The 27,747-nt window shown below is 38.2% G+C and overlaps 1 protein-coding gene and 2 long non-coding RNA genes across 4 annotated transcripts; 2 read left to right on the top strand and 1 right to left on the bottom strand.

Annotated features, from left to right (window-relative positions):
- Window positions 1–901: 901 nt before the first annotated feature.
- Window positions 902–5,236, top strand: LOC104099387 (uncharacterized). 2 transcript variants are annotated; one of them, XR_004507814.2, is made up of 4 exons: window positions 902–1,235; window positions 2,144–2,384; window positions 3,021–3,245; window positions 5,059–5,236. It is a non-coding gene; the product is annotated as an uncharacterized lncRNA (long non-coding RNA). The 2 variants fall into 2 exon arrangements; XR_686995.4 differs by having other exon boundaries at window positions 2,144–3,245.
- LOC108945706 (uncharacterized) lies at window positions 5,048–5,935 on the bottom strand. The gene is made up of 2 exons (XR_001969888.3): window positions 5,814–5,935; window positions 5,048–5,130 (listed from the first exon to the last, which is right to left on the bottom strand). It is a non-coding gene; the product is annotated as an uncharacterized lncRNA (long non-coding RNA).
- Window positions 5,936–11,507: 5,572 nt separating this feature from the next.
- Window positions 11,508–12,197, top strand: LOC138892827 (uncharacterized). The gene has a single exon (XM_070176570.1). It carries the CDS (start codon window positions 11,508–11,510, stop codon window positions 12,195–12,197), a length of 690 nt encoding a protein of 229 aa, XP_070032671.1.
- Window positions 12,198–27,747: the final 15,550 nt, after the last annotated feature.

Genomic DNA, 27,747 nt, shown 5'->3' with positions numbered 1-27,747 from the left:
CATTAGATGTTTGAATGGTTCCCTAACAGTGAATTCATCATCAGGTCAAGAGATACTACTCATCTAGTACTGATCGGGTTGAGGGGAATCTATCCTTATGCTCCTATAAGGGTAATGAGGCAAACGGGAAGAAAACAGGTAATACCTCGGGTTTTCAACATGGTCCAGTACAAAGCAGATTTTAAAGGGGACGTCATCCCATTCAAGTTCGAGGCACAACACATGTGGAACCAGAAGGTCATTGTGGAAAAGGATACTATCGAGCCAGACATGTATCATGCAAACCATGTGTACTTCTACCCATCATGGTTGGTAGACGACATAGCAGGAGACATCAAGCCGGGAATTAATTTTAAAAAACATGATCATAGATGACGCTTCCGAAGCACAAGTCAAGTATAGGATGTTGCGCAAAAGGGTCTTCGAGTTTGAAGCTAGGTATTTGAAACAACACAAAGTGGATATGGAAGCAATCAATGAACAGAGAGAAATTGCTACTACACTACTGGAAAATGAGCCTATGGCAACGAATTTTGTGCAACGGTTACAAAACCATTGCTACAGATGACTTATTGTAACGTTTTTAACCGTTACCAAAGGTTTTGGATGTTATTAGTACACTTTAGCAACCAAACCGTTGCCATTGTACAATAACTGTTATCGTAATATTTTCTATAGCCACGATTTACTTAACCGTTATATTTTATTTATTTGTGTCAACGGTTAAATGTTATTGGAACGGTTAATGGTCCCCCAAATTTTTTCGCTAAACCCGCCAAAATTCTCTTTCTTTAATAACTTTTTTTACTTTTATTTTGTAATTTTAATATGTAATACTTATAAAATTACTCAAAACCACAACTTTTATTTCTATTCTTAAAAACTAAAATTAGAAGACCCTTTTGCTTCAGACCCCCCTCTTTCTAAATACCTCAGACCCCTCTGTTTCTAATCCCATAGACTCCTCTCTTTCTAATCCCTTTCACTAACCCATTCACTCTAATCTTTTAGATCCGACCATTTTTTCCTTTTCAATCAAAGAAATCTTTCAAATCCAAACAGACCCAGTTAAAACAGTTAGATTTATCCCCAAATCCGAAAAGATCTGTGTCCGTTTTGCAAACCTTCAGTCTATCTGCTCAACATCGTCTTATTCAATCAATATCGGTGGCCTATGACTTCAATAGCGAAAATCTTCAACGCAAAAGGCAGTCTCTGAGAAATTGACTTTAGTTGTAAGTTTTTCTCTTTTGAATTTGGGTATTTTTCTTCTTTAATCATTCTTTTTTCTCTAATATTTAGGGTGTGGCTAGTGTATTAAATATCTTAATTTTTGGTAGCTATGGTGCAATGATTTTCTCTGAAATAATTATTTTTTGGAAAGTGATGGAAATTGATGTCGGATTTTTAGAAAAGGGCATGGCTAGTGATTATATCTTAATTTCTTTTATTGCTGATGCTAAAAATGCCATTTGTTATCTAAAAAAGCCCGTATCTTCTGATTTGGGGTTACTCTATTTTGCTTCAAGATTCAATTTTATTCTGTATTGAATTTGATTAATTACGTATCCCCGGAAGAAGAAAAAAGAGAAACAAATAGGACAAGGTTGTGTGTCCTTGTAAGCATTTTAGCAATAAAATGGGAAGAATAAGAAGTTCGCTATTAAACGGACAACGAGAAAGTTAGATGCAGAGGAGGGTTAGAAAAATACAAGGTAGTAAGCATAAATTTGGGTCGATTTGTTTGTTGGGCCAATGTCCTTATGATCAAATTAACTCTGCTCATATTTCATACTATACAATTTCTTTATATTAATTAATCTTGACAAAGATTTGTTTGTGGTCCGACTTTTTTCAGACGCGTACATAACGGGAGCTTAGTACACCGGGCTACCCTTTTTTTATGTGACACTGTGGCTTCCTCTTCTTTTTCATCCACTTATTTTAAATCTATAAATTTGTCTACAAACAAAAGTATTTTACACGTGACAAAGAAGTAACGGTGATACTAATTATTTCCTTATAATCGTTTTAGGCTTAATATATACTTTACCTTCCAACTTATATGAAATTTATTTTTTGTACACTTTGAATTTTCTTTAGACACTTTAATTTACTATAGAAAAAAATTACTCTGTTGTAGGTGCTGTCATCCAATCCATTTTTAAGGAGGTTCGCTGTGTCATTCTTCAAATGTTTCTGCTTTGCAATCCTCTTCTCGTGTGGACTGCTGACTGTGGACTTGCTGTACCAGAAGAACATGAGCATAACTAATAGCGAAAGAACTGAAAATTCCACACCATCAAAATTACAGAAAAATGAGAGAACTTTGCTGAATTGTTATTATGTTATTACCATTTGAAGTAAAACCAAAATAGGACAAGGTTGTGTGTCCTTGTAAGCATTCATAAATCAAAAATTGGTTATTCACATATTGGTATGAGTTATGAAACTGCTGTGGAAGGTCATCATTGGAGGATAATAACATCAACGTTTTCACATATTAGTGTGCTTCATCTTATTTTTAACTGGAATAATCTGAATAAGTGTGCTTCATTAAAGATGTCGATGAGGTTTATTCTCTGTCCTAGGATAATTAGGGAACGATTATAAAAACATATAAGACTATATTCATATAATCGTTCCCTAAACATCGTAAGATAGAGAATAAACTTTATTGCTATTCTTGATCCCATAGGTTCCTATCAAATCATCTTTTTGTTGCAAACTTTTTGCATTCTTATCTTGATCTGGTGTGCTTGTAACATTCTCTATTTCAGTTTGTTTGTAGAAAAGGATGTGGGTGGGACAAAGCTACATAAGATGAGAAGCTGCTTGAATTGAAACACTCTCAAGGATCTTTTTTATTTATTTATTTACTTTTAAAGAATCTTAATTTTGGTGATTTGCCTATGTCATATAGGATATCTATGGACAATGGAGATAAAAGTTGGATGATTTTGCTAAGTTGGATGATATTTCTTATTTTTCACACTAACCTAATTACACTAAATTTACAGGAAAAATATGATATTCCCGACGAGGCGAAACCATGGGCTTTTGAATCACCACAAGATAATTACATCCATTCTTTCTGTGACCTATTATCTGCTTGTTTCTTGTTTTACTTTATGTAAAGGATTGGTTGTAAAAGGGAAACAGTAAAATTTCAAAAGGGAAAAAGGGAAGCTTCTTCTGTACAAGAAGCTGCTATTCAGCTAATCAATCGACTAGTAACAATCAAGGTCAGTACATACCAAATGTTATACCTCTTCTTCTATAGTTCTATTTCTTCTTCTCCTCCTCCTTCCTTGTGCTGCTTATTCGGCTTCTTATACCACTGCTTTCTTTGTTTGCGTCTATAGGTGCTTACAATACAAATACAATACAAATTTTTTCTTTCGCTGGTTTAAGCCTTACTTTCAGAAGATTTTTGAGCCATGTGTTACCACAAAAACCTATTCTTCTATTTGCTATGTATAGATGTTGTTCGTTGTTAATTGTTATAATGGACTTTGATGTTATAGTTTCGCTAGCAGTATACCAGTGATTTTCAAAACTAGTATTTTTAATGATATCATGTTGACAAGTCTTAGTTTGTTTTGGCATTACAAACTCTGGCTTATGTTGTGATATGAAATCCTTGTCCGAAAATACTCTAAATACTATTAACTTATCCGAATTTAGAAGCTCGTTCTATTATTTATTACTAAAGTGTCACAATAATATTCCTCCTAATATATTCCTACAAGTCAAAAATTGACTTATTCTAACCAAAGGGACTTTAGTATATGCATATTTTTGGTTGGTTTAATTTGTGGCCAATAACTCTATAGCATGAGCTTTGCCTAAGGATCATTGAGAGCACTTGAGTCACTTGACTTGATATCTAGATTAGTTACACTGATTCTTAGATGGATCACAATATTTTCTTACGGATGTACTCTCATTATGTCCCAAAACACTGCAATTGGCTTGGCTTGGACTTCTATTTGTTTACGTTTAGGATATAGTTGAATTGTGCTATGTGCTATTAAGTCTATGTCATTCATTTGTTGCTCACATCTAATGCTCGAAGCTGGAATAGGTAATTGGCTATTATTTCTGACTTTGCAGCTGACCCAATTCACTTAGATTTGGCATAGTTTATTTATGTATTGCATGTTGTCTTCCTCATATCAGTACATCTGATTTTGTGCTCTTGTGTATATTGTCAACCTTAGTTTTTGTGTTTCGTTGTCACTGTTTTAATATGCTTCCCTGCTAGTTAGTTGTCATGTCAGTGATGGCTTTTCATACCTAATAGACCTATAAAGGTACCATGGTTATACTAGAGGCCCACTATCAATCAATTTTTTGCTAGGATTCAAGTTAGGAAGAAGTTCTCAATGACAAATGAAACTAAAGAAGAGAAACTCTATGGATGTATCTTGCTGTAAGTTACTCGTCACTTAATGGTCAACCTGCTGCTACGTAGTGGATATAGTAGTAGGTTTAATTTGTTATTCACAAATGTTTCTTATGCTTCTTGTTTTTTTAGTAGTGATTGTCAGTTCAAATTTTTTCTCATCAAAATCATGTCTAGTCCATCCGTCATGCTGTAGTTATATGGGTTTTATTTTTTTAGCTCAATACCTATTGGCAGCAGAATTGGTCCAAAAGATTTGGCCTCTTTTAGGCCAACGCCCCTGGTCATCGTGTAGGGAATCAAGTGGACCATGTCCACAGTTTCATATTTCTCTCACTTTTAAAAATTCTTCTAATGGTTTGATTTGTTGCCTTTACCTAGTGGGGTCAACTTGTGCAAACATGTTCGTCCTCAGACTGCAACCAGTGTTTATTTGGAAGTTTTTCCCTTACTCTTACTTAAAAACTAGTTCATTTATCGTGCTGCAGCATGTTCCTAGGCTCATGACTAGCATCTTGTATGTCCAATCTTTTCTTTTTCTTTTTTATTCTATATATTAAGTCCAGACATTCAATATCTTTTGGTGCTATGAGTATTCTTAGACCGGATTCACTTGAAGGGTAATGACTTTACTTATCTCTCTTTTGTAGGTGGAGTAGATCAAGAAATGGAAGATGAAGGCATCGATGATCTAGACCTTACTTTAGATGAATTTTGAATTGCTATAGATGAATGTTCTAGGAATCTTTTGTTATTAAATTTTAAAACTTACTATCTTGAAATGTATTAGACCTGTGCACCTCGGGTAGAATATTTGCTTTATGGATATTATGAGCTTGTTATTATTAGTAGTTTCATTTTGTGATTTTTTAAATTTTAGTGTTATTATATATATAATAATTTACTTACAACATGGGCTATATTTCTTTTAAATGAACTGTTACAGTAGCCTATGTAAACCGTTGCAATAGGACACAAATGGCGTTCCATTAGAGAATGTCAACTGTTGCAATAGGTCCGGTAATCCGTTCCAAATTATCCTATAAATCGTTCCAATAGGTAGTTAAAAACGATGCGATAATACAAATAAAACCGTTACAATAGCTTAAAGAAACCGTTGTTATATCCTTACATAACTGTAACAATAACTTACATAAATGTTGCATTAGATAATATGGTAACAGTTATGAACCATTGCTTACACAATGTAGTAATGGTTTTAAACCGTTCCAATTGGAAAGAATAATCGTTCCAACAGAGAAAGGAAAAACTGTTGCGACAGACGTCTTTATAGCAACGAAGATGAAAACCGTTGCAAGAACCGTTCCTATAGCTCTATTGGCACGCAGGCGGATGTAACGGTCTGTAAATTGTTGCAATATCTCTATGTCAACGGTTTATCTACCTATTGGAACGGTTTTCCATGCGTTACCATAGACTAATTTTTCAGTAGTGCTAAGTCAACAGAGAGATTGGAATATTTGGTGCAAGGGTTGATGGAGTTTGAGGGAAAGATGAGTAAGAGACTCTCAGATTGTCAGAACACGGATGGCAATGAAGGAGGGCATCTAGCAAAGGCTTACCTACTGTTGGATATGCGCGACCTGGAAAACCTGATTGATGGATCTAAAAGAGTCGGGCATGGGGATGGTCCTTCTGGGGCCAAGTAGACTAGGAAACAATGTTCTTTACTGCTTTTTAGATTCGTTTTAGATTTCGATTGTAATAAGGCAAATGCCATTAGTAACTTTCTTATTAGTATCGATTTAGTAAGGATTTGATTCATTTTCGCATTAATGAGATGACACAATTATTGGCATCAATTTTCTCCAAGTCTATGTGTCGCTTAGGCCTACCTCGGGCATAACGAGGTCCCCCAAATTAGAACGCGAATTTATTAATCTTTCAAAGCATGTTCAATATTGCAAGCATTCTTTCAATATCCCTTACTGACTTGGTTACCTTTTGTTTTTCTTTCTTTTAATTATTCCCATTACCTAAGGTTGGTTCGTGCATACTGGCATCATCTACATATCACACCAGATCCAGAGGTCCTCCACCTCCTCCTCCACCAAGTGATCCTAAAGGCAGAAGCAAAGGGTAAGGAAAGATGGACGATTTAAGTGGTATCTGAAAGGACAATGCAGAGAACGTTGAAACTTCGGATGGTCAAACTACTCCAGCGCAGAATGAATTGGTCCTACGCCTGAAACAGAAAATACTGGAGCTACAAGGAGAACTTGAGCAGGTCGGGATCTTGGCAAACCTTTCCCTCACCCTAAACGTCCCTGATATCAACCAACAAAATACAAACGCCCAAAACCCAGCACCTCCCCAAAACATACAGAACCAAAATCCACCGCCAAACCCTCCCGCGCCACATCAATACGCCACACCTCCTCAGAACCATAACCCTCCACCGGTACCTACTCCTCTACAACACCATCACCATCCAACTCAATACCCACAAACCACCACTTACCACACCTCAAAATGCATCGCAACCTACTTCTGATCCCCAAAACTCAACCAATGGCCACCATTATGCCCAAATTCCCAGGGTCCACCAAAGCAATCCCATATATGTGGAAACTTTACCCCACACCCCACAACAAACCCTATATATATTGAAATCCACCGAGAAGGACCTGCTCATCAAGAACATGGCAGAAGAACTCAAGAAGCTCACTGGCAGAGTTCAGAGTGTCGAAGGTGGCAAGGGCATCGAATGTTTGAATTATGAGGACTTGTGCATTCAACCAGATGTAGAACTGCCGGAGGGTTACAAACCTCCCAAATTCGATATGTTCGACAGAACTGGTGATCCGAAAGTGCATCTAAGAACATACAGTGAAAAACTTGTGGGGGTTGGCAAAGATGAACTAATTTGTATGAAGCTGTTCATGAGGAGCCTCACTGGAGATGCTGTCTTGGTACATCAGTCAGAACCCAAAGAAGTGGGTTAATTGGGTGAGCATGGCATCAAATTTCATGGAATGGTTCAGGTTTAACACAGAAAATGCATCAGACGTTTTCTACATTCAAAATCTCAAGAAGAAACCAACGGAAACCTTCCGCGAGTATGCTACTCGATGGAGGTCTGAAGCCGTGAAAGTAAGGCCGGCACTTGAAGAAGAACATATGAATAAGTTCTTTGTCAGAGCTCAAGACCCACAATACAAACGAAAGGTTTATGGTTATTGAAAACCATAAATTTTCTGACATCATCAAGCTGGGAGTAAGAATAAAAGAAGGGATCAAAAGAGGAATGGTGACAAATTTCGAAGCACTCCAAGCCACAAATAAAGCTTCGCAGTCAGGAGGTATCTCCAAGAAGAAAGAAGTGGGTGCAATAATAGTAGCCCAAGGTCCAAAGTCTCCTCTCATATACCAAACACCTCCACCCACATACCAGCCTTCACCCCCCAGATACCAACAACCTGACTGCACCTACCACACATATAACACCCAACCCGCATATTACCACTCACCACCAGCCTGCCAAAATTACCAAAAACCAAGACCAAATTTCGACCGCAGACTACCCATACAATACACTCCGATTGCTGAACCCATAGACCAACTATCCGAGAGACTGAAGGCTGCTGGTTATGTCACTCCCATTCTCGCTGTTGCTACGGAAAACTCTTCTCAGTAGGTTAACCAAAAAAAGACATGTGCCTATCACTCAAGCATGAAGGGTCATACCATTGATGAATGTCGCACTTTGAAGGACAAGATTCAGACATTAATTGACACCAAAGTCATACAGGCAAATGAGACTACACCCAACATTCGTAACAATCCTCTCCCAGATCACAGAGGTGATGGAGTAAATGTGATAGAGACCGATGAAGAATGGGATTCGTAAGGGTCAATTGGACTCATTTGGAAGGGGGATGATCCTAAAACATCTCCAGTCACCCTCACACCCATTGTAGTCCAAACCCAGGCACCGATTGAAGTTGAGGTAGCCGCACCAGCGCCATTTGAAGTCTAGGTGACCACACCCTTCACTGTAATGGTAACACCTACGCCATCTTATAAGTCTAATGCCATACCATGGGATTATGTTGCGGAAGCAAGAAGGAAAGGAAAAGCGAGAATGGAAGAAACAGGTGCAACACAAGGCATGGCTAGAACCGGTAGGGTTTACACATCCGAGCACTTGGGAGGAACAAGCAAAAAAGCTGCATCTAAGCCGCATGTCATTAAGACCGGCTCAGACGACCTTTGGAGAAAGGTTCAAGCGAGAGAATACTCTGTGGTTGTCCATCTGAACAAAACTCCTGCTCAAATATCCATTTTATCACTGCTACAAAACTCCGAGACACATAGGAATGCCCTGATGAAGGTGCTGAGTGAAGACTATGTACCCTCCAACATCACCAGTGGGGAAATGGCTAACATGGTGGGGTAGGTATTAGAAAGCCACAAAATCACTTTTCATCAAGACGAGCTACCACCGGAAGGACTAAGTCACAACACGGCACTACATATCATAGTGCAATTTGAGGACAAATTCAACGCCAAAGTCCTGATAGATGGGGGCTCAAGTCTCAACATATGTCCATTAACTACTTTGAAGAGGCTGGGTAAAGTCCTGCACGAGATATGAGCAAGAAGTATGAATGTGAAGGCGTTTGATGGATCTCAAAGAGACACAATTGGAGAGGTCAACCTCAGCCTACAGATGGGCCCAACCTGGTTTGATGTCGAGTTTCAAATGCTGGATATATCTGCTACCTACAATCTATTATTGGGGCGACCCTGGATACATGCCGCTGGGCCGTAGCTTCTACTCTATATCAGGCTGTGAAGTTTGAATGGAATCATCTGGAAGTGATCATCCATGGAGATGGGAGTAATCCCATTTATACCAATCAGGCTATTTCAGTCTTCGAGAACAGAAGAAAGCTGGGTGGAGAAACATACCATCACATTGAGCGCGTCAACACAATTGAAAAAGGCAAATGGTGGAGCAACAAGATAAAAAGCATATTGCTATGGACATGGTATGAGCCTGGCAAGGGTCTCGGCAAGAATCTCCAAGGGATCACCAAATCGATACAACTAAAGCGTCATGGTACAACTTTCGGGCTTGGGTATGAATATACTTGGCAAGAGTACCAGGATTGGTCGCCGCCATGGCATGGTCCTTATTATCTGCTGGAACAACCAGTACCACATTTGTACCAAACATTTCATCAAGCTGACATGATGTGGGGGTCTGATGAAGATGAAGTCTTAGCCGGCATGAGGAAGCTGTTTTTGGATGATGAAGACATGGATTGCAGTGCGATAGTTGAGGAGGAGGAGGGGGAGTACCTTACTATTCAGACTGTGGAGAAAGGAGATGTTCTTAAGAACTGGACTGCTGCACCATCGAGGGCCCGTTGAGTTCCTGGGTAGCCTGGCAATTAGCATCACTTATTTTAAAGCAATTTTATGAGCATCTAAGACATTTTCAGTATTTTGTTTTGAACGTATTTTGTTTTAAAATAATTGCTCAAGTCATCGAGCCGTACTTGTTTGACATTTTCAAGATTTATTTAATGCTTTGTTATTTTTAGTATTTATTATTATTCTTTACATTTTCTCTCTACAACGTTATTATTACTTATCCCGATGAACCTACGACTGTGATATGTAATGAGATAATGCAACATAAGGATAGTGATTCAGAGGATCTAGAAGATGATATAATACCCGAGGAAATTGTCAGAGAAATGGAAAACTTTGAAAACAAGCCTAAGTCTAAATTGGATGAGACTGAGACAATTGACTTAGGAGATTCCGAAACAGTCAAGGAAACAGGTGTAAGTATTCATATACCACCGTCAGAGAAGGAAGAATACATCTGGTTCCTGAAAGAGTATGAAGATATTTTTGCATGGTCCTATGATGATATGACTGGTTTGAGCTCATCCATAGTGGCTCACAAGCTACCTACCGATCCCATGTGTCCACCTGTAAAACAGAAACTCAAAAAATTCAAGCCAGATATAAGTTTGAAAATAAAAGAGGAAGTCACTAAGCAAATCAAAGCCAAGGTTCTCAGGGTAGTTGAGTATCCGACTTGGCTGGCCGACATCGTGCCAGTCCCAAAAAAAGACGGAAAGGTCAGAGTGTGTGTCGACTATCGAGATTTAAACAGAGCAAATCCCAAAGATGATTTCCCATTGCCCAATATACAGATACTGATCGACAACTATGCCAAGCATGAACTCCAGTCTTTTGTGGATTGCTTCGCGGGGTATTATCAGATCTGGATAGATGAAGAGGATACCGAAAAGAAAGCTTTTATCATACCATGGGGAGTGTATTGCTATTAAATGATGTTGTTTGTCCTGAAGAATGCTGGAGCCACTTACATGAGAGCTATGACAACTATTTTCCACGACATGATACACAAGGAAATAGAGGTGTATGTGGATGATGTCATCATCAAATCTAGAAAAAGCACAGATCATATAGCAGACTTAAAGAAATTCTTCGATCGACTTCGAAGATACAATCTGAAATTGAATCCCGCAAAGTGTGGGAGTCCCCGCCGGGAAATTTCTAAGATTCATCGTCAGCCGCCGAGGGATTGAATTGGACTCGTCAAAGGTCAAAGCTATCCAAGACTTGCCACCTCCGAAGAACATGAAAGATGTGATGAGTTTCTTACGGAATCTCAACTACATCAGCCATTTCATAGCACAATCAACTGTGATCTGTGAATCGATTTTCAAAATGTTGAAGAAAGATGCTGCAACAAGTTGGACTGAAGAATGTCAGAAAGCCTTCGACAAAATCAAGAAATATTTTTGTTCTTGTCCCACCGGAACCCGTGAGACCTTTGTTGCTTTATTTATCCATACTAGATGGGGCTTTTGGTTGTGTTCTAGGACAACACGATAAGACGGGAAGAAATGAGCATGCCATATATTATCAGAGTAAGAAATTCACGCCCTATGAAGCACGGTACTCTTTGCTGGAGCGCGCCTGCTGTGCTTTGACATGGATAGCTCAAAAGTTGAGGCACTACTTCTGTGCCTACACCACATATCTCATATCAAGGATGGATCCATTAAAATACATGTTCTAGAAACCCATGCCTACGGGAAAGTTAGCAAAATGGCAGATATTACTAAGTGAGTTCGACATCATCTATGTAACTCAGAAGGCGGTCAAAGGACAAGCGTTGGCAGATCATTTGGCAGAAAATCCTGAAGACGGAGAATACGAACCCTTGAAAATGTATTTTCCTGACGAGGAAGTATCATTCATAGGAGAAGATATCACTGAAGCATATGAGGGTTGGAGAATGTTCTTTGATGGAGCTACAAACTTCAAAGGAGTGGGTATCAGAGTTGTCTTAGTGTCAGAAATAGGCCAACACTATCCAGTATCCGCAAAACTCAGATTTCCATGTACTAACAATATGGCAGAATATGAGACCTGCATCTTAGGACTCAAGTTATCCATTGACATGAATGTTCAGGAATTGCTGGTGATGGGAGATTCCGACCTTTTGATACATCAAGTTTTAGGAGAATGGGCTACAAAGAATACCAAAATATTGCCATATTTGTACTGTGTACAAGAGCTGATCAAGAGGTTCACGAAGATAGAGTTTAAACATGTTCCGAGGATTCAAAATGAGTTCGCAGATGCATTGGCCACTTTGTCTTCCTTGATACAACACCCAGACAAGAACTTCATCAATCCTATCCCAATAGGAATTCATAAACAACCGGCTTATTGTGATCATGTTGAAGAAGAAAGTGACGTGAATCCTTGATTCCACGACATCAAAGAATACTTGGCAAAGGGAGAGTATCCGGAACATGCAACTCATACTCAGAAGCACACACTCCGAAGGTTAGCCAACTATTTCTTTCAAAGCGGAGGAATTCTATACAGAGGACTCCAGACCTGGGATTATTACGGTGTGTCGACGCCAAGGAAGCATCCAGATTGCTTGAGGAAATATATGCCGGAACCTGCGGACCGCACATGAATGGCTTTGTCTTAGCCAAGAAAATACTAAGAGCAAGATATTTCTAGATGACTATGGAAACAGACTGCATCAAGTATTTCCAGAAATGTCACCAGTGCCAGATACATGCTGATATGATATGAGTGCCACCCAATGAACTCAATGCAACAAGTGCACCCTGACCTTTCTCCGCTTGGGGGATGAATGTCATCGGTCCAATCGAACCTGCTGCTTCAAATGGGCATAGGTTCATTCTAGTAGCCATAGACTATTTCACAGAATGGGTTGAAGCCACATCTTACAAGGCTGTAACTAAAAAGGTCATTGTAGATTTTGTTCGAGATCGCATTATTTGTCGATTCGGGGTACCAGAATCAATCATCACCGACAACGCCGCCAACCTTAACAGTGATCTGATGAAGGCCATGTGTGAGACCTTCAAGATCAAGCATAAGAATTCCACAGCATACATGCCGTAAATGAATGGAGATGTAAAAGCCGCCAATAAGAACATCAAGAAGATACTGAGGAAAATGGTAGATAATTACAAACAATGGCATGAGAGGCTACCATTTGCTTTGCTTGGATATCGTACCATGGTTCGCACATCAACATGGGAAACTCCTTACCTGCTGGTCTATGGTACTGAAGTTGTTATTTCTGCCGAAGTGGAAATCCCTTCTTTGAGAATCATACAAGAAGCTGAGCTCAGCTATGCAGAATGGGTACAAAGCAGCTATGAACAACTGGCCCTCATTGATGGAAAAAGGATGAACGCAGTATGTCACGGTCAACTCTACCAGAACAGAATGGCAAGAGCTTTCAACAAAAAGATTAGACCAAGGCAATTCACACCGGGGCAGTTGGTGCTAAATTTCCCACATCAAGATGAAGCTAAAGGGAAATTTTCACCCAATTGGCAAGGTCCCTACATGGTTCATCGAGTATTAAAAGAAGGAGCACTTATACTTGCAGAAATGAACGGAGATATTTGGCCAAATCCTATCAACTCAAGCGCAGTTAAGAGATACTATGTTTAGGATTGTTTACATTTCTTCATTTGATGTAACTGAACTACGCTTGACCTGATTCCCATTTAAGAGGGGATACATAGGCAGCCCTGTGGGTTCGGTCACATCTTAATAAAATCTTCATTTTTGTCATGATCCGAAAGTAGGACAGAATTTTGAGGAAGATCCTCAAAATTCTGAAGTAAGTCCAGCCAACTTCGTCATATGCGGAACCGTCAAAGGGTTCCATTTAAACTGGGGCAGAATTTTGAGGGGGACCCTCACAATTCTAAAGCAAGGAGGTCGCAATGTCTCTAAAATATGTCACAGTCATCGGTTCATCTAAATTACATGATATTGCATACTACTATATTTCAAAAAACTATATTCATCAAATGCATGCATATGTTTTCGAAAACTTTATTTCTGTAACAACCAGATGTTACCAAGGGTAACTCAAATAGGATCTCAAGGCAGGAGCAAAGATAGAACAAGAAAACAAAAGCGCGAACCAACCTTCCCCCACAGAACTCACGATTTTTCTTTAGATGCAGGCACAATAAGACAACGATATCCGTAGACATATCAAGTCACTGCCTTCAAGACAACAAATTATCTAGCGCAATCATCTCCAGCTAAGAAATACTTTACTTCCTCACTATCACTCATCGTTTTCTTGTATGAGGCTAAGCACTGCCTCCCTTCTTGTATAAGGCTAAGCACTGCCTTTCCCTGCATAAGACTAAGCACTGTCTCCTTTTTGCATGAGGCTAAGCATTGCCTCCCTAATTGCGTTAGGCTAAGCACTATCTTTCCCTGTATGAGACTAAGCATTGTCTCTTTCTCTGCATGAGGCTAAGCATTGCCTCCCTTATTGCATAAGGCTAAGCACCGCCCTTCCCTGCATGAGACTAAGCATTGTCTCCTCTTTGCATGAGGCTAAGCACTGCCTCCCTTCTTGCATAAGGCTAAGCACTGTCTTTCCTTGCATGAGACTATGCATTGTCTCTTTCTTTGCATGAGGCTAAGCACTGCCTCCCTTCTTGCATAAGGCTAAGCACTACCTTTCCCTGCATGAGACTAAGCATTGTCTCCCTCTTTGCATGAGGCTAAGCATTGCCTTTCCTGCATGAGACTAAGCATTGTCTCTTTCTTTTCATGAGGCTAAGCACTACCTCCCTTCTTGCATAAGGCTAAACATTGCCTTTTCCTCAAGATTAAATACTATCTCCACTGCGCTACTTAAGACCTAGCATTATCCCTCTCTTCGCCTAGGGCTAAGCACTGCCCTCATCTTACACAAGACTAAGCCTTGTTTTGTCTCACCTTTGCATGTGACCAAGTGTCATAATTTTGCATTTCATGGTCTGAAACATCGCCATTTTGTCCAAAGGCGTCATAGTTCGAAGGCATCATCCTCATAGCCGGAAGACACCATTCCATGGCCTGAGGATATCAAAGTGCACATCATCATTCAAAGGCGTCATAGTCCAGAGGCACCATCCTCATGGCCCAAGGATATCATTTCACTTGCGAAATCCTTATTACACGATTCATGGCCCAGGACGTCATAGTCTAAGGACATCATCCTCATCTTCCAAAGACAACTTTCATGGTCCGAAGGGAATTTGCATCATGTTTAAATTCTCGAAATAATCCATATATACTTGTATGCATCATGTTCTAAGTTTTGCAGGTAATCCAGAAAGTAACCGTTCTTCAAACGGGAGAAATCTTCGCTTCGGTTTCCGTTCATAACGTTCACATCCCGCAGTTGTTTCAACATAACCAACCACCATCAATTACCCGCCTTTTACTCTATGACCGTTCAGATAATTGCTTTATGATACATCCGTAACGTTTCAGAGTCACATTCATGATTTCACATAAATTCATCTGACACTGTCCTACCCAAAAGAACCTTTTCCAAAACATACGACCATTCCTATAACAATTCCATCGGTTTCGTTTACCGTTGGATCCATAACTACACACAACCTGATTCCCATAACACTAGGGATATGTAGGCAACTCAGGAACCAGGGTTAGACTCCCATTTTTTCCAAATCACATCATCCCTTATTAAATTCGGCCAAAATTGGTCATCATATTCTTTACCCGACAACTCTTTCATCATTCTCGGGTAAAGAGGGGCAGCTGTTGATACCTAATTTTGCCCTCATATTTTTCAAATAAGTGTGTATACTTTCAAAAATATCATTTTGCATCATTATTTAATGTACAAGATTTATGCAAGCATTTTCTACAATTTTTCATAATTTTAAAGCTTTAAAATCAATTTTCTTGCATTTAAATTGTTCAAATATTTATTAATTACCCTTTAAATTATTTTGTGATGACTCAATCATCCAATTTATTATTTTTCACCCATATATATGCTTCATGATATTTTACTTTGTTTTAAATAATTATAATTTGTATTTTTAGGGTATTTACATAATTTTGCAATAATAGCCTATGCGCTATGCATAATTATATTTTTTTTACATTATTTGGGCTAAAATCACATTTTTATATTTTCATAATGTTAAGTTATTATTTTTAATCTTTTTATTGCACAAGTAGTATTTTATTATCTATTAATTATTTTTATAAATTATTTTTAAAAAAATAATTTTTCATGTATTTAATTTATAGCCCAATGTAAGACCAATTTCGGACCAATTCAATGGCCCAAACACCCAAATCTCTGGCCCAACCCCCCAAGCCCAATCCAAATGACCCTTTATCCCTGACCCAGTCCAATAACCCGCCCCAGCCATTTTTTTAATCTTGGCCGTTGATCTCTTAAGAACAACGGCCCATAATCAACCCCTCCTTTTAATTACCCTAGACTTGAAACCCTAACCCCATTATCCCTGAGACAGCGCCTTTGAATCCTCTCTTCTCCTCGCCTCCGAAACCCTAGCCGACCTCTCAATTTTCTCCAAATCTGTCTCAATCATGGATTCTTTCCATGATTTCCTCACCTTTTATGTGTTATCTCGGTACTACTTGCAAAGATATGGTATCACTTAGTACTTGCCTAAACATGGCAAGTACTATCTCTTAGAATTCGGCAATTCAACTTCAATCGCTTGAATCTGGACAATATTTAGTCCATATACATCACGACCATGGCTATATGGGTCCGATTAGCCAAGATTTTCGGCCAATCTTCAATTTCTGTCAACTAGGGTTTACCTTATTTTTTTCCCAATCCGATTTTTATTGATTATGTATGTTATTACTTCCTTATTTGTGTTTGATTTTATAGTTTTCCTTGTTTACTTGTTCAATTCCTATCACTATATAAACCCCTCCCCATTCCCCTTTGATTGAGACTGGAATCGCTAATTTTTCACTAATAATTGGAGCTTTGTTCTGCTATTCCCTCATTCCCTTGATCTGTATTCTGTTTTTGGCCGGCTGAAAGCCAAGGCCACTAAGATTCTATTATTCAACCTTCTCTTGGTTGCCCGGGGTTCCTTTGAAGCTCTTGGGAACTTTGACGCATTAAGATTCTAGGTTCCTGTGGAATTTTATTCTTTATTATTGTCCGTTTAACTGGTAAGTCACTTGACCTTTCGCAATTTCGTTTTTATGTGTCTGTGATTTGCATATTTTCTCACTTCTAAAATTCATATCTTAATGTGTTTCTGGGCTACTCTTGTGTGCAACTCTGCTAGCTTTACAGTAGTTTTAAGTCTCTTTAGCATAATGTTGCTAGCTCTGAAACATGCTTATGCCTAATTTGAGTAATTTAGATTCTCTTAAGTCCGTTTAGCCAATGTGTTCTGAGCTACTTCTGTGTGTGACCTTTACACTTATTTGAACCTCTTTAGTATCAAAGTCTACCTAAAACTATCAATTTTGTTATTTGAATGTGCTTTATCTGAATAATTTGGACTTTCTTTAGTTAATTAGTCTATTGTGTCAGTACCTGAACGCCTACATTTACTATCTGACATGAATCTCTATAATGGTAATTTTGTATATGTAGTGTGTTCTAATCTGTGTTAAGACCCTTTTCTATCAACCATGACTGGCTCCCTTGTTAATATGTCCATCAGCATGTTTTTGGCTCATTTGATTCACTATCCCTTCAGTAGTAATTGTCCTAATCTGTACTTCCCTGCCATGTCTGATGCTGTTTCTTAATGTGAGTTAACATGGCCATCTTGTAACATTAGGATGTATGCTTAGCATAATTTCCAACCATGTTTCAACTTGTTTGGTATCATGCACCCGTGTATGATAATCTTTTGTAATCCTGCAAACTTGTTTCTCCCATAACCTTTTCAATATGATTCTGCCTATGTGTTGTTTTGCTAAGTGATGAACCTATTTCTAAGCCTTGTTGGCCTTTTGATTAACTGTTCTATGTTTTAAAATTTGCTATGTCTGCTTCCTAAAACTAAGTACAATTCTATCCCTTAACCATTGTCCACTCTCCCTCACTTGTTACCTATGCTATCTTGAACTTCTCATTCTTAGTCGGCTGAAAGCCAAGGCTACCAAGGCTCTTACTACTGACCTCCCTAGTGTGAGCACTGCTCGGGGTCTATTTGAGACCCTTGTGAACTTTGACACACTAGGATTTAGGTCTTTAGTCACTCTCTGAAACTTGAACTACCCCGCTCAACCATTTCTCCCTATTATCTGCTGAATATCTAAGTGATTCCATGCTGGTTAGTTTGCCTACAACAACAGCTACCAGCCGATCATTCAGATAGCTCCCTATGAGGCATTATATGGTAGGCGGTGCCGATTGCCAGTTGGATGGTTCGAGCCGAGGGAGGCGGTGTCGATCGACTTCGCACAGCTCGGTCAAAGCAGAAGAGTTATGCCGACCGTAGAGTTCGTGATGTTTCATTCATGGTCAGAGAGAGAGTGTTGCTTCGGGTATCACTCATGAGGGTGTGATGAGGTTCGTAAAGAAGGGCAAGTTGAGCCCTAGGTATATCGGGCCTTTTGAGATTATTGAGATAGTGGGAGAGGTGGCTTACAGGCTTGCGTTGCCACCGGGTTCATCAACAGTTCATCCGGTGTTCCATGTGTCCATGCTCCGGAAGTATCACGACGATCAGTTCCATTTGTTAGATTTTAGCTCTGTCGAGTTGGATAAGGATTTGACTTACGAGGAGGAGCCGGTGGCTATTCTTGCCCGACAGGTTCGTTAGTTGAGGTCGAAGAGTTATCCTTCAGTCCGAGTGTAGTGGAGAGGTCAGCCAGTCGAGGCAGCTACTTGGGAGTCCGCGTCAGACATGCATAGTAGATATCCCCACATGATCACCAGCCCAGGTACTTTTCTATGTCCGTTCGAGGACGAACGATTATTTTATAAGTGGAGAATGTGATGACCCAATAGGTCATCTTATGTTATAGAACCTAATTCGGCTCTTTGAAGCCATAAATACCTCATTCTAGCCATCCTCGATATGCGTGCGCAGTCCGAGTGTTTTTTCGGAAAGCTTTTATGTTAAAAACTGAGAAAATATAATTTTTCTTTCTTAAAATCCATTTGAATTGACTTCGGTCAACGTTTTCAGCAAACAAACCCGGATTCGTATTTTGACGGTCCCGGTGGGTCCGTATCGTGATTTGGGACTTGGGCGTATGACCGGAATCGAATTCAAAAGTCCCTAGCCTGAGTTATCGGACTTTGTTGAAATTGGAAAGTTTGACCAATATTTGACTTTATTGATATCGGGTCCGTATTTTAGTTTCGGAATCCGGTATAGGTCCAATACTATATTTATGACTTATTTGTCAAATTTGGGGAGAAACAGAGTTAGTTTGACGTGATTCGGACGTCCGGTTGCAAAATTTATAAGTTGATGAGTTTTTTTTGAAAATTTCCTTTGATTTGATGCTAAATTCATAGTTCTAGGTGTTATTTTGGCGATTTGATTGCGCGAGCAAGTGCGTATGATATTTTTAGACCCGAGTGCATATTTGCTTTAGAGCCCCGAGGGCTCGGGTGAGTTCTGGATAGGCTACATAGTGAAATTGGACTTAGAAACATTGTTGGTGTGTTTCAGTTCTGGTGTAGGCCTCTGATCTTGCAATTGCAAGGTCAGGCTTCGCATTTGCGACAAATCCTTCGCATTTGCGAAGAGGGGTGGGTCAACACTGAGTTCGCATTTGCGATCATTTGGTGGCAATTGCAAGGAGGCCACTGTTCGCATTTGTGAACAAGTCATTGCAATTGCGATAATAGCAGGAACTATGAGACTTCGCATTTGCGAAGAAAAACTTGGCATTTTCGGGGTTCGCAATTACGAACCCTCAGTCGCAATTGCGACACCTGCAACTGGTCTAATAGCTGAAAGAAGGGATTTTCTCTCATTCTTCAAATTTTCAAAACAAGAAAACCCTAGAGGCAATTTTTTCAAAGAACTCCTCTTCCCCAAATCATTGGTAAGTGATTCTAAACTAGTTTCTTTCAATCTTTCAGTACATTTCCTAAGATTTCAACCTAAAATCTTGTGTTTTCATGGTGGAAATTGGGGGTTTTGGTAGAATTAGGGATTTTTGTAAAATGAGGACTTAGACCTTAAATTGAGGTCGGATTCAAAAACAAATCACATAACTGGGCTCGGGGGTGAATGGGTAATCGGGGTTTGGTTTGAATTTCAGGATTGGACCAAGCGGGCCCCGGAGTTGACTTTTGTTGATTTTTTCAATAATGACCTAAATTGAATCCTTTGCAATCGTGGGTAGTTCCCAAGGCTTAATTTGTATCATTTAGTTGGTAATTTGCTAGATTCTATTGGTTAGGAGGCTTGTTTGAGAGGAAAAGCTGTGATTGAGCTTTGAGTGGACTTTTGGAGCGAGGTAAGTGTCGTGGTTAACCTTGGCTTGAGGGATTAGGACTTGTTTGTCTATTTGCTACATGTTTAAATGTTGGATACAACGTATATATGAGGTGACGAGTACTTATGCGTTGTTGTCGGCTAAAGCATGCGGGTGGGATTTGTTCCTTATAGTTTATGCTTACTTTGATCTTGTTATCCATGCTTAGACTAGTTACTTACTAAATTGATCGTTCTTATCGTATTTACGGGCTTTTGTGATAATTGAGTATTGATTCCAAAGTTGAGATTTGGTATTGTGGAACCATTGTTAAAGTAAGGCTTGTTCTTGTTGATTCTATCTCCCTGCTATTACTTGTTCATTGTTATGTGGTAAGGGAGAGTGTTAATGGACGAAGGGTGATGCCGTGCCATATTATGAGAGTTAATGCACGAAGGGTGATGCCGTGCCATATTATGAGCGTTAATGCACGAACGGTGATGCCGTGCCATGTTATGAGAGTTAATACATGAAGGGTGATAGCGTGCCATATTGTGAGCATTAATGCACGAAGGGTGATGCCGTGCCATGTTATGAGAGTTAATGCACGAAGGGTGATGCCGTGCCGTATCTATTGGTTTTCATTGTGAGGTTGAGAGTAAAGGCACGAAGGGTGATACCGTGCAATTTTCTTTATTGTGCTTAATTGTTTCCACTGGTTAAAGGCATATTGACTATTTTGGTTATCATTTCCGTTGTATTTCTCGTATCTTGTATCCCCTTTAGCATGTCCCCCTCCCAATAGTACATGTTTAGCTGTTATTGTTATTTTCGTGTACGTATATTGTTATCTGCACACGTTTATTACGTGGGTGTCTTGTCATAGCCTCGTCACTACTTCATCGAGGTTAAGCTTGACACTTATGAATACATGGGGTCGGTTGTAATCATACTACACTCTGTACTTCTTGTGCAGATTTTGGTACCAGTCCTAGCTGATCGTGAGGCTTAGCAACTTGGACTTGCTTATTGGAGACTCAAGGTCCACAAACCTTGGAGTCCCCTTCTATCTCCCCTATTTTACTTTTTCTTTTCATTCAGAACAGTTGTATTTCTTTCAGACTCTGTTTGTAGAAAATCTTAGAAGCTCGTGAGTTATGACTCCAGATCTGAATTTGTATTAGATATTATGGGCTTTATATTATTTCGCATTTCAGCTTTTAGCTTCTATTTTGGTTTAATTAATTATGTTATTGAAATTGACTAAATTTGGTTTAAAGAATCCTCTAACACTGGCTTGCCTAGCAAGTGAAATGCTAGGCGCCATCACGGCCCCGAAGGTAGGAATTCCGGGTTGTGACATAAAGATTGATGTTAAATTGCTAAAGGCTTTAACATGTAAAAAGGTTGTTTATTTAATTTTTGTTCAAATGGTTTAGATTTTCTATTAATGCTATGATTTGATAAAAAATAGATCCTTCGAGGCTACTGTGCTATGAATCTATTTTTGGAGTATCAAATGTTTTGGGAGTTACTTGTGTTCACCAAGATTGGATCCGGATATATTGTGTTCGTCGTCATGACACTATACGTGCCAGTGTAGGCGTTGATGGCCACTTTGTGGTATAGAATACGACTGTGTGCTCTCTCTCTCGAGAGGGTACTATTTTGTGCTATTATTATCATGGATGAGTCGATTCGTACGACACTACAATGAGATGACCTAAGAAAGTAGGGTATATGATACTTGCCGCTAGGTACATAACTTAGCTGACCTTCTTGTGTCGGTGATGGTATAGTACTCCCAATGAAAGGTTAGGATGGTTTTCGTATGTTTACGCCTAAGAAGCCGAAAGTGATTTCAATGACTTAAAGAAAATGGAATAATTTTATATGATTTTATTCAAAATCTTGGATTGATCTAAATATTTTAAAAGTTTATTTTATGGGTTATGTTTCACTTGTCTTTTATTTAAAATGATAAATATCATGAATTGATAAAAAAAAGTTATCGTTTTATATCTAATATTGGTGCATTATTTTTATAAAGTTTGTCCCAAGAACTTAAGTTAGAGAGAGTCTATAACACTTATTGAGTACCATCGTGGTGTACTCAGCCCTTAGGGACCCTTGTTCAGGGTCCCATTTTCTTTACGTGTTTCAAGATAAGGTGTGACGTGATGTGTGGACAGGACATCTGATGACTCACTTTTCGAGGTATGATGAAGTACCACTTTTATCTCGTGGTAGCTATCATGTTATTTCTTATTTTCTTTTATTGGAATTATTCCAAGCGGTAGTTCTATTCTTTGGTATAGAGACTCCATAGATAGTTGTGTTGGATGTAAAAATAGTGTTGTGGATAAAGGAATAAAATTGGATTATATCATTTTTATGAAAAGTTTTATGTAAGATTTTGGAAATAAAAACAATATTCTATGACTTAATTTGAAAATGTACAAGATTTTCAATTGGCTTCCGCAATTATATTTGGTTTGACATATGGGTTGGTTCGCTCGGGTCGGGTAGTGTGCCAGGTGCTGGTCACGTAGATTTGGGTCGTGATAAACTTGGTATCAGAGCACTAGGTTCTAAGTAGAGTCCTAGAAAGTCTATGGAGCCGTGTCAAGTAGAGTTCCTCTTATCAGTGTGTTGCTGGCCATAATTATATCGGCGAGGCTGCAATGACATCTAGGGAGTTTCACTTTCTTCTTACTCTAGATCGTGCGTTTGTGGTTGAAGTGAGAGTCTGGATTCTAGATTATATTGATTACCTGTTGTGGCAGATATAGAAGTGATGAGAATAAAGCTCAAGGTTCAAGTTATAATACAAGATGTTTGGGCTAATAGCCAGAAAGCGTCAGATTATCCAAAATGGAATGATAGGTTGAGAATAGATTGGAACCGATACAGTCAACACGTATGACTTTGGTGAATAAGAATTATCAGTCGAATACTGAGAAATCGTGGAAGAAAACAAGGTGATGATGTCAGCTAGTACTATCAGGATGGTGTCAGGACTTATAAAGAATTTACTAAAGGATGCGAATAAGGGCACCTATGGTAGACCCTAAACTTCAATTCAAGATTGTTGGTCAAGATGTTGGAATGACTGTTTAATATGATAATCACCATTAACGAGTTTAACAAAGGTACAAAAAAGTAATACTGTAAATGAAGAGGCTGGATCTTAAATTATTATAACAAGATATAGAGAGGTGTTATGGATTTAATTGATAAGTGAATGTGAATCAGTCAAGTTTGTGGGGAACATAATCAGACTCATAAGAAGTATGGCATAGTTAAGACAGTGTCAATAATGACCAAATACACCTTCCCAAAAGAAAAGAAAAAAAAGACTTTCTTGATCATCGTAACAGGGAATGTTACAAGACGTGAGAGATGACCCTTAATTATACTAGAGATCGGGTTTCACCTGAGCATGATAGGCTATCGTCATGATGGTGTCATATGTAATAGAAGTGACACACAAGAAATAATGTGCCACGTGTAAGTACGAGTTGAGAATAGACGAATCATGCCATATGTAAAATATGGGTATGAGAATCTTGAGTACCTCCATATTATGAATGTGGTACAACTAACAATTCAATCTCTAATGATGCATACCAAGGTATGCGAGGATAAAGTACGTGAATTTAAATGGGTAAGCGTAAAAATATTAAGGCATGAGATGCACAAAAGGCGTAATCTTGGAGGTTATAAGAAGCAATATAAGTTGTTAGAGAAGGGGAAAAATGACTTGGAATGATAATCTTGAGTTTGTCTAGTCGAGGTATATCTTATTTTATTCTGTTGAACTGATGAAAATTGAGAATTTCCAAGAATAATCTCAAAACAACTCTATATGTGCCCAAAAAAAAGAGAGCAGTTAACTTGTGATTGAATGGATCCTTATGATTTAAGATGAATAAATATTGAAATGGCATATGGACTAAGTTAAAGTTATTGGAAAGTTATACATATAATGTGTACGACGTAAGACTAATAAAGAATTAAAAACGATTATGGTACGAATTTGGAAATTGAGAAGTTACAAGAATTCTAAGGCTACATGATAGTGTCACCAATCCCTAACATGATATGTATGGACGAGGTTAATGATACCATGAAGAATGAAAAAATATGCAAGTATATATTTATTATATGAAACATGTTAATGTAAATATATGGTATTAGGTATGGCCAAAAGAGTTTGCATTATGATGAAGATATGAGGTAATAAGACCCTACAAGCATGATATCTTTATCATAAGTATTAGCCTACTAGGTGGGATTCCATCAAAATAAAGTTTTATGAAAGGACTTACGAGCAAGAAATATAATTTCAGAGATATATACTACGAAATATCATATATATATATATAGAGAGAGAGAGAGAGAGAGAGAGAGAGAGAGAGAGAGAGAGAGAGAGAGAGAGAGAGAGAGAGAGAGAGAGAGAACATGATGGTGGCATAAAGATAGATTGCATATTTATTATATTTAGCATTGTGAAGATGGTATATGTTGTGAAAAGTTATATAATGATATGTGGATTTAACCTAAGGGAATCACACTTGTTCAGCATATTTAAGCATGAGATGAGAGGCGCAGGGTAGTCGTACTTGCTAGAATTGTATTAGAGCTTAGATTGAAAGGTGAAATGTTAGAAGAGATTTCAACGGTAGAGTGAACATGAAATAGTAAAGTGCTAACTATAATGATGTCGTAAGGGAGGAAAATAATGGCACTTAACAATATATGTTGCATCTAGTAGCGACGTGATACTTGGATACGAAAATGAACAAAGAAAGTTCATATGAGTATAACCAATCTATCTTATTGTCAGAATATTGAGCATTTCAACATAATGATGAAATAAAATTCAAGGTATGATGAAAGATTGAAGCAATAAAATAAAGAGTTCTAGTCGGGGAATGAATAGCCTATAGTAGTGGGTGATTGTGTAGATGGTCAACGAGAAGTTTCCTGTGAGATGGAAGTTTAATAAAGACTTCGAGTCGCAGATACGAGTTTGAATTGGGTTTACTTTTAAGTGGGGGAGCATCGCAACGGGAAGAGTTCACCTTAAAGGTGATAGTTTGAGAAATAAGATTTCTTATTCACAGGAGTCAAGAGTAAGAGGTTTTGGTAACTTCATGATGAAATAGGTAAAAATATCATAAAGTATTTGTAGGAAATTAAAGACTCATTACAAGCAATAGTCAGGATATTCTGCATCAAGGATGTTAAAAAGTTATGTATGATATTTATATATTTAATAGGCAACTCAAATGTATTCTTACAACTTATAGGCATGTGTGATTTAAATTAAATTCAAGTGTTGGCGGGAACGAGGGAGTACTTTGAATTATACGTGTAATTTTATGGAATAAGGGAGTCATTTTAATATGTGCACACTTTACACGGAATAAAATAAAAAGGGGTAATGCAATGCTTATTATTAAATGAGAAATGGCTTTTATATACCAAAAACAAAGTATGTTAGTAAAAAGCATGGGCTTAAGGAAGAGCACTAATCTTAAAAGGTATAAGTGTCATCGTGATAATATTGATACGCGAGTGTTGGAAGCTTACGGGCTGTGGTAGTATGTCTATGTTGCACCCAAAAGTAGATAAAATCTCAAATGTTTGTTAGAGAAATATCACATGGAACTGAATAGAGTTAAGGAATTGGTTAAAGTTTAAGAAATGGAAACTTAAACCCTAGTATTCGAGAATGGATGGCAGAGTAGTATCGTAAAATAAATCAAACTGGGATGAATATTTTTCATATAGCAAACTTGTGAGCAATAATAGTTATCAAGTTGGGATCGTTGGGAACTCTAAAGTCACGAGTGAAAGTGGGGGTATTAATTACCATGTGATGGATGAATCTAGGACAAATATCTCATTAGCCTTTGGAAGAAACAGAAGAACATTCTAGAATAATTTTAACGATTAGGGAACATCAAGAGTCCTAAGTGGGAAAATCATGCTTGGTAACAAGAATTTTGAAAGGCAAAAGACTTATTTAAGAGTACTATTTATGAAAGAATTTCAAGTCTACAATTCAGAATGGACAAGTTCTGCAGGTACCAAATGGGCAATACAACTTCGCTCCTGTCAAGCATGAGCTATAGCCTCGAGAAAGCTAAGAAATTAAGGCAACATGGAAATTATTTTATTCTTTTATCTCAAAAATAAATTTAGAAAGTCCAATCACATGGAGAATTCTGGTTTATTTGAAGATACTTTTCAGGTACAACTTGACGTATGCATGACTAAAAAAAATGAAAGCATATACAATAGTAATATGAGAGCTATTTAATAGCTCTTATTGATATTGAATGGTATTCATGTATGTTACAAGTTAAAAGTTTTAAAGATTTACATTTGATGCACTTATGGTATATGTATGGTCGAGGGGGGGCCAAGATGGTACATTATATTGTATATTGTTAGTTGTTGAGCTATGTTATTGTTGGTTCCCGTGTGGGAGATTATTCTTGAAAGATTGGAATTTCTGGATAGTCCCAATTATAGGAAAAACTCTGCCGGAAATTTTAAGAACTTGAAGAACTAGCTAAATTTTGAAGTGTAAGGGAGTTGAGATTTTGGAGATAAAGTGTAAGATCAATATGAAGTGACAAGTGATTAAGGATGGTGATTTAAGAAAAAAAGGAGGATAACATCTTACGTAAGAATAACTTATAAAATATTCTAGGATGAATATTCTTAAGTGGGGGAGAATGTAGTGCCCCGGAAAAAGTTTTGAAATATTATAAGGTCATTAAGAGGTCCGACGTGTGCTAATTATATTTATTTATATGCGAGTGTTAATTAACAATATGAAAGATATCCCATGAACATAATAACAAGTGTACTAGGTGTATTTGAAGTGATATAGGGCCTAAGGAGAGCCCATGGGACAAGTCAAATTGGAAATTACATGATAGACTAAAGTTCCAAATGAGTACGCGCAAGATCTAAATGTTGACGATCATAACTAGAAATATATAAGGAGTTATGTGGTGAACAACCTATCAAATGCAATATCTTCGAGTCTAGTTTCTAATACTTCAAACCGTTCATCATTTGAACATTCCTATAAGAAGTTATGATCAAATTACCAAAGGTTGGCAGTGAAGCACTACCATAGCGTCCGAGTCTGCATCTGAGCTTGGAGGAAGAGTGAACTGGGGACGCGAAGCATCCGGGGCAGAGTTCGAAACCCAGAAATTTGGGCCTATAAGTATAAAGTCAAGGAAAGAGAGTATTTTGAGCTTTTGGGGTTAGGGTTCTTGAGGTCAGGAGGCGATTTTAAGCTCAAATCAAGTCCAACCAACTAAGGTAAGTTGTTAATGATATTTTGGGTTGATTCTCACTCAATATACATGAGTTCTAATATCATTCTTACATCCAAATACGATATTTCATCATCAAATCCTCAAGAACACAAAAATCACCAAAGTTGTGATTTTTCAAGATTGATCTACTAGAGGTAATTCTAATACTTCAAACTCGTTTATGTAACGATCCGG

This window comes from Nicotiana tomentosiformis, chromosome 5 (assembly GCF_000390325.3).
Source record: "Nicotiana tomentosiformis chromosome 5, ASM39032v3, whole genome shotgun sequence".
NCBI classification, from domain to species: Eukaryota; Viridiplantae; Streptophyta; class Magnoliopsida; order Solanales; family Solanaceae; genus Nicotiana; species Nicotiana tomentosiformis.
This window is presented reverse-complemented; position numbering and strand designations above follow the sequence as displayed.